This window comes from Typopeltis vanoorti, chromosome 2, assembly GCF_054136105.1.
Source record: "Typopeltis vanoorti isolate ZY-2024b chromosome 2, IOZ_Tvanoo_1.0, whole genome shotgun sequence".
Taxonomy (NCBI): Eukaryota; Metazoa; Arthropoda; class Arachnida; order Uropygi; family Thelyphonidae; genus Typopeltis; species Typopeltis vanoorti.
This window is the reverse complement of record NC_143550.1, coordinates 27,341,889-27,356,939: the sequence shown is the minus strand read 5'-3', so window position 1 is coordinate 27,356,939 and position 15,051 is coordinate 27,341,889. Positions and strand designations below refer to the sequence as shown.

The following is a 15,051-nucleotide window of genomic DNA, read 5'->3' as shown; positions in this document are numbered from 1 at the left end:
TATATTCACCTGCTCGCATGTGGCGAGTAGCTGCAAACTGGAATAATTTTTATTTAAATAACTTTCTAAACAAAATCTTTTTTAACTTTGAGAAAACACGGATGCAGCACCAGTAATCACTTAATGGAACTCCTATTAACTTATTGGGACATATCATTAAAAAAATGAGGGCCTTGATTTTGGAGCAAGCACACATTTTTTGCACGGTGTGTAGGACTTTGCATTTGTTGAGAATTTGGTTCTAGCAGTATTAAGGTATTAATAAATGCAAACAAATAAGCTTTAAAAAAATGTTTCATCACATAACAAAACTTAAATCGTATTTATGTAATTCATACTGAATTTCTATGTACAAATTTGTTTATTTGTTCTTGTTCTACAGTAAAATTTCACTAGAGCAAGCACCATTAAAATAAACTGGTGAAAAGAAACTAGGTGAAATGCTGTGCTAAAGGAAATTTACTATAGCAAACTATCCACTATAACTAACAATTCCTGTGGTGCTTAGGAGTTTACTGCTTACTACAGTGAGAGTTTAGATCTGTTTATCCATATTTCATAACTAAAATCAGGTGCTGACTATTTAATAAATCAGGTCTATTAGGCAAGTACAAATGGTCCAAGTCAGTGTCCAGAAACTTGTTATATTCCAATACTTATATTAAAATCCAGGATTTTGATATTGTTATTAACAGCCATATTTTATTTTTATTTACATGATGAAAGTATGTAATCTTAAGAATTATTTTACTATCCAGGAGACTGTGATACATCAAACTGATATTTAAATTAAAAATTGTAATTATTTAATGCATCATCATTTCACATTGTGTGTGTGCCCGCGCACTAAGCCTCAAATGATATATCCTCAAATGCGAGTTGCCCGGTGTTGTTACTACCTTACCCCAGTCCTGAAGATATTTTCAGGCACAAACTTTGTTTGCTCACACTTGGATAAAGGATTAAACTAAATTTATTATAGTCTAACCAAGTGAAAAATAAACTTTCAACTATGCCACCCTGTGTTTTTTTAGGTATTTTTACAACATATGTAAGTAATTTATATGATTAGTTTTATCCATCTTTCTATACTTAAATTATTTTAGAATTCTTGGTAGACAGAGCTTATTAAAATTCAGCACTAATCCTTACAACAATGTTTACAATTTTTGTTTTAACTGGAGCATTTGCAGTGCCTTGAAGGGATAAATGATTGAAACTTTAGTTTTAATCAGACTATTTGTATTTGGCAATATTATTATGCAAAACAAAACTAACAGATATTCCTGAACAGAAATTCAGCAGATGCTCACCATTGTTATATCAGCTTTACTCTTTTCTGTAAATTTTTACACAACATTTCTATACGGTAATCATTTCCTGCTCTGCTGTTTAGATCTCTAACAAGGACCAACATTTTATTTTTTCTTTGTCTCAACTGCCTTCTCTAATGCTTCAAAAAATTCCTTCGTTTGTTCCTTAGCAAAACCTTTTGTTGGACCAGAGGCACAGATAAATCTCATTGTCCAGTTCCTCATTCTAGTATTTGCCTACACACTTTACTTGTTTTTGCCTGCCATTCAAGATTATTCTCATATTTAGTGTTGAATACTATAGCTGTTCCTTCTTTTCCTAATCATTATTGTCTGAATATAACATCTTGTATTTGTTGCTCAGAGAAATCTTCCGTTTTTGTCTTCTTTGTTTCGGTAAACCTATTATGTCGATCTATCTGGTACTTAACAGTTTCTTCTTCTGGTTTCATTTCTTTTCCATTGATGCTTATTGAGTTTTGCTGATGTTGAGTTGGAATTTGTTCCAGTAGTTGACTTTTCACTGTTCGCTTATGTCCCTGATGAAATCAACAGGGTCCTTGTTTAACCAAGTGACATCCCAGATGGCATGAAATTCTGTCATGTTGTACCATCACATTATTTTGGTTTACTCCAACAAGAATACAGTTTGGTTTGCTAAATCCCAAACTGCTAGTCTTTCCCTATTTGTTCAGTATCCAGGTAGATACCTGCTAATGGAGTGCACCATAGGAAGGTTAGGATTGGACATTAGGTCGAATTATATTTACATTATTTATATCGAGTTAAATTTTATGTTGTACTGAGCAGTATATAATATAAACATAAGTTCTAAGTCAGTAGTTAAAAATGGTTGGTATAAAATAAGGTGTAAGACAAATGTTAGTTATCTGTACTGTTATTAATTTATATGAACTACATTATCAAAGAGGGATGCATTAAATTTGAAATTCAAATAGAAATTCTCATTTCTTTATACAGAGGAAATTATCTTCTTTAATAAATCTTATAAGTATTCAGGAATCTCTATGCAAATTGCACAAGTGCTGACAGATTTAGGATGAGACTCAATAATAAAAAGACAAAAATATGTGAAAACAGGTAGGAACATAAAGAGCATCAACTGCATTCTCAGTGTATAACTTGTAGAACTAGTAAAACATTTCACTTATTTAGGTACAATTTTTAGTGAAAGGGAAAATACCAAATTAAAGATGAAAGTAGACAATAGAAAAAAAAAAGGCTTTGTTTATTTTATTATCTATGGTGGTTGGGGATTTCACCATATCTTAAATCTATTATCTAAGGATGTTGGAGATCATGTGCACAAATTTATATGAAATTAGAGAGAGAGAGAGAGACTAGCAAAAATACTAAACTAGCAGCATACAATATAGTGTTTCAACTGCTTGTAACTGATGATTCCAAAACTTGAGTTACAAAGAAAATATTTGATTGAAGACTAGAGACAGATTACAAATATTATGAGAATTCTGAGGAAATTTAGGAGAAAATGAGCAGATGGCTCCAGTGGCAAAATCATGTTAAAAATGAAGATATTAGAAAGGGACTTGACATCAAATAGCATTCTTTAGAATGTGTGAGCAGTAGTATATCTGAGGTATCATAGTTACTTCACCTGAATGAAGAAAATTTCTTTTCAAGTTTCTTTCATAAAAGATACGCGATGCCTGGATGGCAAGAAGAAGACCCACAGATCCAGGTGAATCAGTGCATTTAGCATTACTTAGGGGACCAAAAAGTAAAATTTGATATTGGAGGCATGAGCAGTAAGATCGTTTGCAAGAATCTTGTAAATAGTAAGTTACTAATAATATAAACTGAATCATATAGCACTATTGTAGCATTCTGTATATAGATTAGTTTCAACTTTTATTGAGGTCTCTTCAGTGGGAGCCAGGCCCAGAGGTGGAGATACCAGGTAGAAGAAGATCCAAAGATGACCTGCCATTGCTTCTACCTGGTATCTCAACCTCTGGCCTGGCTCCCACTGAAGAGACCTCAATAAAGGTCGTAACCCTTCTGGGTAGTGGCCCTTCCCTTAATGCATAACATTATACATATCTGCAAGGAGATGTGTTTTGCATTATGGGAGATACTGAGATAGGAGTGATGTTAGCTTGCTCCACCTTTGCTGCGAGTTGCCTGGTGTTGTACTACCTTACCCCAGTCCTGAAGATATTTTCAGGTGCAAACTTTGTTTGCTCACACTTGGATAAAGGATTAAACTAAATTTATTATGGTGGCATACTGACAGTCTCTCAATAGATAATGGCAATCATCTGCAACCTACCAATTGCCAGAAATGATGTGAACAACTAGACCTGATTTTTCTTATCTTTTATGAGTGTTCCATTGCCATGATGTTCTTTTTTTCTCTGATTTCATAGTTTCAACCAGTCTGATTCCTTTAATGCTTAGTGTCATAAACATTTTTAAGACAAAAAACAATAATTGTCTTTTAGAGATTTCAGAATCATAACTTTTGGAACAGTTTGTAAGCTTTCTGATTTAAGTCCTGTAATAAAGATGTAACTAATCTAAGTCTTATATAGGCCAGACTGACATCAGTGAAATCAAAGGAAAAAAAAAAAAAAAACTAGCAACATATCTATTAAAAGACATGGCAAGTTAGATCTAACTTCCAGTGTCACCTTAGACACTATTTGGTAGACTAGTATACAGGATGAAAAGCAATGTTTCCAAGAATCCAATGAAGTCATAAGCAACATGGTACTCTCAACATAAAACAAGGCTTAATTTTAGGGCATCTGTGATTTAAATCAGCAGCATAATCACTTTCCAATCGTAGGGGGATTCAAATATCATGAGCATGGATGTTTTATTAACATCATTAGGTGGAAGATGAATTTGATCACTTGGTATAAGATTACACCCATTCTAATTGGATACATGAAGTGGCTCGAAAAAATTTCATGTTTGGTATCTAGACAGGATTTTTGGATTACCTAACTATTAGCTTGTTCACAGTATAATACTATAGGCTTTACAGCCTTCATAGGTGTCATTCACGTAACAAAATATTAATAATCAATATTTTCTATTTCCCTATGGCAACCTGAACTTCAAAAATTACAGTAAGCTACTGTTTATCCAACCCTTCAATTATTACAACAGGAAGTTCTGATAAATAAAGAATCAGATAACTGAAGTACAATTACACGATGCTCTATCAGAAGTCTGTTGACATGCAAGGATTGATTAATTGAAAGATTAATTAAAACTATATAGCTATATTACATATAAAGGTGAGGTCTCTCATTCCATTACTCAACAGTTTTATAACTGCTTTTGTTTTAATCTTTCTGCATGTGCTATTTTCACAGGTAAATTACATGTAGGTAGCAATGGATGTCAAACTTTGTTAAAAATAATATTATAACAATAGAAGTCAAGTTTATTTTTATCACTATAATTTGTTGTAAAAACAGTTTACAAGAAAGAAAAAGATTCAAGCTTTATAAATATTAAAAGTTTAATTAAATCAGATACAAAATTCATATTGTATCCTTATAGCACCTGCTCCGCCTGTATTATAAGTGACCATGGTATGTGTGCTTGAAAAACAATTCTGTTGGGGAGAAAGGTATATCACATTTTGCTTTTCATTACTGTGTATACTAAAGATTTTGAAATTGAATTTTTCAGGTATATCAATTATGATATAGATTTTTTCATATGCTTTTGTACAGGTGCCATTTTTAAACATGCCCAGCTTAAAAATTGCACCTGTAAAATATCCAAATTTGACTAAGGTCATAATAACAGAAATAAACAATTTTATTAACATTATTTTTTGCTATTTACTTACCAATACATCCATATTCTGTATTATGCTGATACCCATCAGCACAAACTTCACAGCCTTTGGGACCCCCTTCACGACAATGATTCTTACATGCCTTATCACATGGTGAACAAATCCATTCACCACCCGCATTAGTCTCTCTATAGTAACCAACTTTGCAATGATCACAAATTTCTCCAATGTATCCCTCATCACACTTGCATTGTCCAGAACCTTTTCTAGTACCGGCTCCCTAAAGAAATACGCATAAAATCTATATTTTTAAAAATAACATAGCCTGATCCAAAAATAAATCAGGATTAAGGAGTGACAAATGTGAAATAATTATTAACAAGTGAAGGGAATATCATACTGACTTCAAAAGGTGTAATATGGGTTTTCCAAATCTCAAAAAAATTAACAATATGACATTTAAATTTACCTAGCATATATATCTTAACTGGTAAAAGCACCTAACTAAAAAAAAGATGAGTTCTCTTTGTAGTCAAGGAAGTTCTTCTGCAAATGTTTAGTGATTACTTGTTATCTCACAAATGAATTTTGAATATGTACTGAAATGAAGTTGTTGCATGATCATGTTCATGATCAGGTAATATATAGTAAATCTTCTCTCTCTCTCTCTCTCTGTGTGTGTGTGTGTGTGTGTGTAGTGATCAACAAATACGGTTGCCCATGACAAGTAGATTTTGCCAGCTAGTGAGTAGTTGCAAAACCGAATATTTTTCATTTAATGAAAAAATAACTTTCTCAATAACATCTATTAACTTAAAGAAATCCAGAAAAATATTCATAACATAAAGGACCATGCTAGTAACAAGGGTTGTTCTGTTTTTACTGGTCTTCCAATTCTATTACTTATTGACTTTGCTTCTTGGAGTGACTCTTACACAAAGAAAATATTCTCCAAAACAGCACCACTCATCAGTTTATGGAACTCCTCCTACTGACTGATTGGGTCATATCATTGAAAACAATTGAGGGAGAAAAAATTTTTTTTTCAGTAGTGAGTAGGATTTTGCAAAATTTGTCAAGCCATATATATATATATATATATATATATGATGATGATGATGAACAGCCTATTTTTCTACTCACTGCAGGGTGAAGGCCTCTCCCATTGAGGGAGGTTTGGGTCTACTACTCCCATGGTGACCTAGTCCATATTGGGAGAGTGTATCTATACTTGGGTGAATGAATGTATGAAGGTGGAAGATAATTACAAATATCAATGCCTACATGGGATTCGAACCTGCAGCCTCTTGGCTGGAGAGTGGATAAGCCAACCAGACTGGCATATACACACACACACATACACGAGGGTGGTCGGAAAAGTTCTCAGCCTCGACCAGAGATGGCAACACTATCAGCAAGATTTTATTTTCTCCCTAAGTTGGTACATCTGTCATAAGTGTCCATGTGGAATTGCAAGTCATTCTATCAAGTAGTTTGTTTTATAGAGCTGTCTGAAGCAAAAGTGTTGTCTGTATCCCTTGAAATGGATAAAATTCAATGCATTTTTGGAAATTATGGAGACAACTACCATGTTTGAATATAAACTTTAGTTTACTATTACTAAAATTTTACAATTCGACGTTTCGACCTTTATTTAACATAAAGGATGACCTTAACGGTCATCTTCTGGAGCGTACAAATACACACAGGAAACAAGCTATACCACAATCATACTGGTTCGTTAAAGACACTGACTAACCGCTACCACAATTGTTGGCCTGACCTCTGGTGGAAAAAAAAAAATAAAATAAAAAATAAAATATAAAAAATAAATAAATAAATAAATAAATGAAAAAAAAATAATAAAAAAATAAAAAAATTTACATCAGCGCTAAAGTCCTATTATTTGTGTTGTCTACTATATACATATATTAACATTATATTAACATCATTCCAGCCAGTTGGAGTGGAATGGTTTCTAATGATAGCAGATTGGCTAGAGTCCTGACTTGTGTTGAATCTTTCAAATTAGGTTGGCTGAATGTGTGCCATCCAGATCCTTGGAATTTTCATACCATCTTTGTTGTTGATATTTGGGTGGTTTATCAGGATTTCGCAGGATTCTTTAAATTTTCTTTCGTACCATGTTTTTGTACGGTGTAAGGAGCAGGTGCTTTTCCAGTTGATTTGGTGTAAGGTGTTGAGTGCGTGGTCTGAGAGGCCTGCTTCACCATAATGGTTATATTTAATGTGTTCTTTTTTGCGTATAGGGATTGTCCGTCCTGTTTCACCAATGTACGGTAAGTTACAGGTGCAGCGGATGCAATAGACTACAGGATGAGCTAATGGGAGGAGAGGGTCCTTAGAGGAGCTGAATATAGTTTTAAGTTTAGTGGGTGGTTTAAAGGTGGCATTAAGGTTATAATGTTGTAGGATTCTGTTGATTTTTTCTGATAACCCTTTAATGTATGGGATGGCTATGGTTTTACTGTAGTCTAGATTCGTTTTTGTTGTGGTTTTATACAGTATTTTATTGACAGTATTTTTGTTATAGCCATTGTTTATGAATGTGTCACTAATGATTTTTAGTTCTTGTTTCAGGGCCTGCTGGTTAGAGCAAATAGTTGTGGCTCTGTTTTTAAGGGTGTTTATGACTCCATATTTTTGTGCTGGGTGGTGATATGAATTCGCATGTATGTATTGGCCCGTGTATGTAGGTTTTCGGTAGACCGTGAAGGATAGATTGCCTGAAGGAAGACGTGTAACTAGTGTGTCTAGGAACGGGAGCGAATTTTGGTTTTCGATTTCGATGGTAAATTGTATGCGTTCGTGTTGTTTGTTTAGGTGGCTGAGGAAAGTGTTTAGCGTTTGTCGACCGTGCGGCCAGATCGCGAACACGTCGTCAACGTATCTGAGCCAGATTGTCGGTCGAAGCGTGGCGGAATCAAGAGCCCTTTGCTCAAAGGTTTCCATGTAGAAGTTCGCAATTGGGGGGGATAATGGTGAGCCCATGGCCGTACCTTCCTTTTGTAGGTAGAATTTGTTTTGCCACACGAAGTAACCGGACTTTAGTACGTGGGCAAAGAGGGCCGTAATGTCGGGCGGAAATTTGTTTTGTAGTAGGAGAATTGTGTCATTGATGGGAACATTAGTGAAAAGGGCAGAAACGTCAAAACTGACTAATAAGTTGTCTTTGTCGAGTGTTATGTTTTTGATTATGTTTATAAAGTGTTGTGTGTTTTTTACGTGGGAGGGGGAATGACCTACCAACTCCTTGAGTGTTGCCGCTAATTTCTTGGCTAGGTGGTAATTGGGACTGTCTATTCCTTCCACTATTGGTCGAAGGGGCACATTTTGTTTGTGTATTTTCGGAACCCCATATATTCTGGGGGGGGGCGGGCGTAGTGGGGTTTGAGTTTTTTAACTGTGTCTGGTGGCCAAGAAGTGACGGACTTTAATAGTTTTTCTGTTTTGTCCTTTATCCTCTTTGTTGGGTTATAATTCACCATTTTATATGTGTTGTTATCGGCTACTAGTTGGTTCATTTGCAGTATGTATGTTGACCTGTCAAGGACCACAGTGGCACTGCCTTTATCAGCTTTCGTTATTATTATGTTTTGTTTGGCTTTTAACGATTTGATTGCTGCTAATTCTGTTTTAGTCAGGTTATTCTGTATGGTTTTCTTGGTATTTAGGACATTACTGGTTTCTAGTCGTATTTTGTCTGCTATGTTGTTAGGTTGGGATCTGATGCCTCTTTCAATGTGCTAGATAAAATCTAATTTGTTTACCTTTTTAGGCGCTATTGCGTAGTTCAGTCCTTTATTCAGCAGCGTGAGTTCGCCGTTGTTCAGGGTGTGGCTTGATAAGTTGATCACATAGTTCTTGCTTGTCGGTGGTTGGTCGCTCCTTGTCTCCCTTGTTTGTTGTTCATTGTTGTTTCTCGGGGAGGAAGTCCTCTGATTGGTCGCCATATTTTGCCGTTGTTTCAACCAGTGGAATTTTTTCTCGAGTTTTTCTTTGTTCTTTTCCAGGGTATGCTTGGCCGAATTGTCAGTAATTCTTTCAAGTGTTTGTAGAATGTCTTGGTTGACATAGTTGGATAGTTCTAATTGTAATTCAGAAACTAGATTTTGTGTTGTAGCTAGGTTTCGGCGGGTTGTTTGGATCTGTTCCCTAAGCATTGCTTTTTCTGTGCGGTCATAGATACGAAGTGCCTTAGCGGACGTAAATTTCTTTTTTTAGCCTGATGCAGATCGGAATGAGGTTATTGTCTCTGCATCTCTTTAAAAAGGCCAGCCGATTGATCAGAAGAGAAATACGAATCTTTAGCTTACCATAGCGATTGCAGCGCTTGTGGGTATCATTTCCATGGATGATCTGAATCCTTTCTTTTAGGCTTGCACGGTGATCCGAATGCATTTTTGGAAATTATGGAGACAACTACCGTGTTTGAATATAAACTTTAGTTTACTATTACTAAAATTTTACAATTCGACGTTTCGACCTTTATGTTAAGGTCATCTTCTGGAGCGTACAAATATACACAGGAAACAAGCTATACCACAATCATACTGGTTCGTTAAAGACACTGACTAACCGCTACCACAATTGTTGGCCTGACCTCTGGTGGAAAAAAAAAAATAATAAAAAATAAAAAAAAAATTAAAAAAAAATATAAAAAAAAAATAAATAAATAAATGAAAAAATAAAAAATAAAAAAAATTTACATCAGCGCTAAAGTCCTATTATTTGTGTTGTCTACTATATACATATATTAACATTATATTAACATCATTCCAGCCAGTTGGAGTGGAATGGTTTCTAATGATAGCAGATTGGCTAGAGTCCTGACTTGTGTTGAATCTTTCAAATTAGGTTGGCTGAATGTGTGCCATCCAGATCCTTGGAATTTTCATACCATCTTTGTTGTTGATATTTGGGTGGTTTATCAGGATTTCGCAGGATTCTTTAAATTTTCTTTCGTACCATGTTTTTGTACGGTGTAAGGAGCAGGTGCTTTTCCAGTTGATTTGGTGTAAGGTGTTGAGTGCGTGGTCTGAGAGGCCTGCTTCACCATAATGGTTATATTTAATGTGTCTAATGTGTTCTTTTTTGCGTATAGGGATTGTCCGTCCTGTTTCACCAATGTACGGTAAGTTACAGGTGCAGTGGATGCAATAGACTCCAGGATGAGCTAATGGGAGGAGAGGGTCCTTGGCGGCACTGGCCGCAACGGTCGACAAACGCTAAACACTTTCCTCAGCCACCTAAACAAACAACACGAACGCATACAATTTACCATCGAAATCGAAAACCAAAATTCGCTCCCGTTCCTAGACACACTAGTTACACGTCTTCCTTCAGGCAATCTATCCTTCACGGTCTACCGAAAACCTACATACACGGGCCAATACATACATGCGAATTCATATCACCACCCAGCACAAAAATATGGAGTCATAAACACCCTTAAAAACAGAGCCACAACTATTTGCTCTAACCAGCAGGCCCTGAAACAAGAACTAAAAATCATTAGTGACACATTCATAAACAATGGCTATAACAAAAATACTGTCAATAAAATACTCTATAAAACCACAACAAAAACGAATCTAGACTACAGTAAAACCATAGCCATCCCATACATTAAAGGGTTATCAGAAAAAATCAACAGAATCCTACAACATTATAACCTTAATGCCACCTTTAAACCACCCACTAAACTTAAAACTATATTCAGCTCCTCTAAGGACCCTCTCCTCCCATTAGCTCATCCTGGAGTCTATTGCATCCGCTGCACCTGTAACTTACCGTACATTGGTGAAACAGGACGGACAATCCCTATACGCAAAAAAGAACACATTAGACACATTAAATATAACCATTATGGTGAAGCAGGCCTCTCAGACCACGCACTCAACACCTTACACCAAATCAACTGGAAAAGCACCTGCTCCTTACACCATACAAAAACATGGTACGAAAGAAAATTTAAAGAATCCTGCGAAATCCTGATAAACCACCCAAATATCAACAACAAAGATGGTATGAAAATTCCAAGGATCTGGATGGCACACATTCAGCCAACCTAATTTGAAAGATTCAACACAAGTCAGGACTCTAGCCAATCTGCTATCATTAGAAACCATTCCACTCCAACTGGCTGGAATGATGTTAATATAATGTTAATATATGTATATAGTAGACAACACAAATAATAGGACTTTAGCGCTGATGTAAATTTTTTTTTTTTTTTTTATTTTTTATTTTTTCATTTATTTTTTTTTTTTTTTTTATATATATATATATATATATATTTTTTTTTTTTTTTTCCACCAGAGGTCAGGCCAACAATTGTGGTAGCGGTTAGTCAGTGTCTTTAACGAACCAGTATGATTGTAGTATAGCTTGTTTCCTGTGTATATTTGTACGCTCCAGAAGATGACCTTAACATAAAGGTCGAAACGTCGAATAGTAAAATTTTAGTAATAGTAAACTAAAGTTTATATTCAAACACGGTAGTTGTCTCCATAATTTCCAAAAATGCATTCGGATCACCGTGCAAGCCTAAAAGAAAGGATAAAATTGAATATTGTGCGGTTATAAAATTCTTTGTAAATATAAACATAAATGGATGGAACACATTCAAAGAATGAAAACAGAAAGATTACCAAAACCAAGCCTTAAAGTACAAGCCATTAGGAAAAAGAAAACCAGGACGTCCTCTTAAATGATTCAACGATGACTTCTAAGGCCGGAACAGGCCATGCTAGGCCTAAATCCTTGATGATGATGATAAAATTCTTTGTAAAAGAAAGTTTAAAATCAAAAGAAATTCATTCAAAGTTCATAAAGGTTTATGGGCACTCTTCTCGTTCGTTTTCAACAATTAAGAAATGGGCTGCCGAGTTTAAATGTGGTCGTACCAGCCTTGAAGATGATCCAAGATTTTTGTTACAAAAAAGTGTAACAACACCAGAAATCATTGATCAAGTGCACAATATGGTATTGGAAGACCGCGAGTCAAAGTGCGTGAAATCGCTGACACTATAGGCATTTCAAAAGGATATATTTTGCATGAAGAATTGCATATGAAAAAGCTTTAACAAGATGGGTGCTGCACTTGTCCACAGCAGATAAAAAACACACTCACATGAAAATCTCTGAACAGTGCTTGGAGCATTTTGACAAGAATAAAACTGATTTTGTGCATTGATTTATTACTATGGGTGAGACTTGGATTTACCACTGCCCACCAGAATCCAAACAGCAGTCAAAACAGTGGACAGAAGCCAGTTGTTCAGCACCAAAGAAGACAAAGTCGGTTCCATCAGCAGGAAAGGTCATGGCATCAGTGTTTTGGGATGCTAAAGGCATTTTGCTTATTAATTATCTTGAAAAGGGTAAAACAATAACCAAGGAATATTATTCCAATCTTTTAACCAGACCAGACGAAAAAATTCATGAGAAAAGATCCAGTTTGCAGAAGTAAACAATCATCTTTCATCAGGACAATGCACCTGCCCACAAAAGTGTTTTGGCAATGGGAAAATTAAGGGATCTGCACTATAACTGTTGGAACATCCACCCTATTCCCCAGATTTGGCTCCCTCTAACTTCTATCTCTTCCCAAAACTAAAACTCTTCCTCGGTGGTCAGCATTTTTCTTTCAATCAAGAGGTGATTGCAGCTATAGAGGAGTATTTTGCAGATCTTGCTGAGAATCACTACAGGGAAGGGATAATGGCACTGGAGCATCACTGGAATAAATGTATTAATTTTAAGGGAGATTATGTTGAAAAATAAAAAAACTTTAAAATTATAAATTTGTTTTTTCATTGTTAGGTCAATAACTTTTCAGACCACCCTTGTATATATAGTTTCATTTGATAGTTTGAGAGAAATGTGATGTATGCTTTCTTGTTTTCATGGCAAGAAAATATACAGTAATCATGGCATATTTCCACTGCCATTTGAAAGAACGTTAAATTATAGATTTTGTCATTTAGTCAATTTGCTAGTACAAATTTAGTAACTATATATATCATTCCCACACATGAGAGGCTGCAAAGGCTATTGTAAATCAATGTTATGTGTGGGTTGGGGCTAAGAGTGAAAAGTAATCTGTTGAGATCTTTTTAAAAGAGATGGAGGTAGCAGTCTTTATGGAATACTTCATGTTTCACAGAATTGAAGTACATGGAATGAAATGAAAGATGAATGAGATCAGCAGATTTGAAATTAGTAGTTCAACTATAAAAGAATGCTGGACAGCAGTTCTGGCAAACAGCAGCAATGGAAATATATGTCAATATCATCCCATTGAAGGATGATATGGAGATCGCTGTTAAGGGCACTGATAGTAGATGATCTTGAAGATTGAGATGTTTGAGCACTGCAAGGTTTATATGAGTAAGAGGAATGGAGAGTGCTATTATCAGCAAAATTATGAATACAATTTTAGGTTAGTGAGAGAACGCCATTTATGTATATAAGGAAGAGGGATGGGTAAAATAACATAGCCCTGTTATAAAAATAATGTCTTTAGTGTGAGACCACTAATGAGAAATGTGAAGTGCCATGAAGCTCTTAGCTCACCCACAGTAGTCATGTGTTATATGTTTACAATATTTTATATATAGCAGGATTGTTTTTTTTTTTTTCTTTGTGTGTGTGTAATTTTTTAACTTCACTTACTGCCTACATGGAATATTTAAAAAAATATTTATTACAAAAATACAACATGCAACCACCTTAACTACCTCCTCAAGAGGTTAACTTATTACAGCCTAAAGCTGTGTTTATAATAAAGACTATGACACCACTCTTAAGATATATAAAAGTTACCCCTTTGGAAAGGAGTGCAATTAAGAATCTATAAGAGAATACAGAAAGTTATTCTTTCCAGATAAAGTGAATGTAATGGCAATCCTTGACACAGAGGACTATAAAATGAAACAATAATCTCAGATGGCATCAGAATTCTGAGTTTTTACTGTCCTCTGAGGAGAAAAGTAAAAACTCAGGATGTCTGAAACAGTGCTGTCAAGTGAGAGGAACTCTTAATCAAAAATACTAAAAGGTTTTCAAAGACTGTCTTTTAAGTAGTGCAATACCAAAGCAATATATGTTAAAGGTTATGTAAAAACTATTGATCACATTTTAATAAAAGTTTTTAAGAGCTTCTCATTATTATTATTATGATAATAATAATAATTAATAACAAGGGAACTCTAACAATGTCCTTCTCATTGCCATAATCTGTTGGAATGTTCTTACAAATTTAGCAACATAACCACTAAACTTCAAGTCTCTGTCGACCATTACTCCCAGATCTCTCATCTCCTCCACCATCTGTAAAATTTCTTCATCAATTGTATACTTTGCATTCCAACCCTGCCTACCAAATTTCAAGACCTTGCACTTTGCAACATTAAATGCCACTTACATAGTCTATTCAGATTCTCCTGCAAGGCCACAATGACTGCTCTACTTCTGGTAGCCCTCTCTGACTTTGCATCATTATAAACAACTGCACATTTCCAGTTAATCTACTCCCAATGTCATTAACATACAAGCTAAACAATAATGGTTCCAAAACAGATCCCTGCTACACCCCACTAGTGACCTTCCCCTTTTGGGATACCACTCCTCCATAACCTGCTGATATCTGTCCAACAGCCAATCAGCTATCCAACTTACTAGTCTGGTCAAGTGGCAGTTTATCAAAGGCCTTTGAAAAATCAAGTACACCACTGTATCAATGTATCTTCTTTATCGAGTGAATTTGTCGCTTTGTTGTAATACACAAGAAGATTGCTGAAACATGACCCCCCCCCCAACGTATATATGCTGACCATCAAAAGATATTGCTATTATCAACCCACTTCTAAGTCCTCACCAACTTCTCTAATACTTTAACAACAACCCCAG

The 15,051-nt window shown here is 35.2% G+C and overlaps 1 protein-coding gene across 4 annotated transcripts in view; it reads right to left on the bottom strand.

Annotated features, from left to right (window-relative positions):
- Positions 1-15,051, bottom strand: part of LOC150108893 (cysteine-rich with EGF-like domain protein 2) — a 94,814-nt gene that overhangs the window by 32,018 nt on the left and 47,745 nt on the right. For all 4 annotated transcript variants that reach the window (XM_090410760.1, XM_090410752.1, XM_090410768.1 and 1 more), the window contains exon 7: positions 5,167-5,395. In XM_090410760.1, coding sequence (XP_090266886.1) covers positions 5,167-5,395 — 229 coding nt within the window. The remainder of the gene's footprint in view (positions 1-5,166; positions 5,396-15,051) is intronic.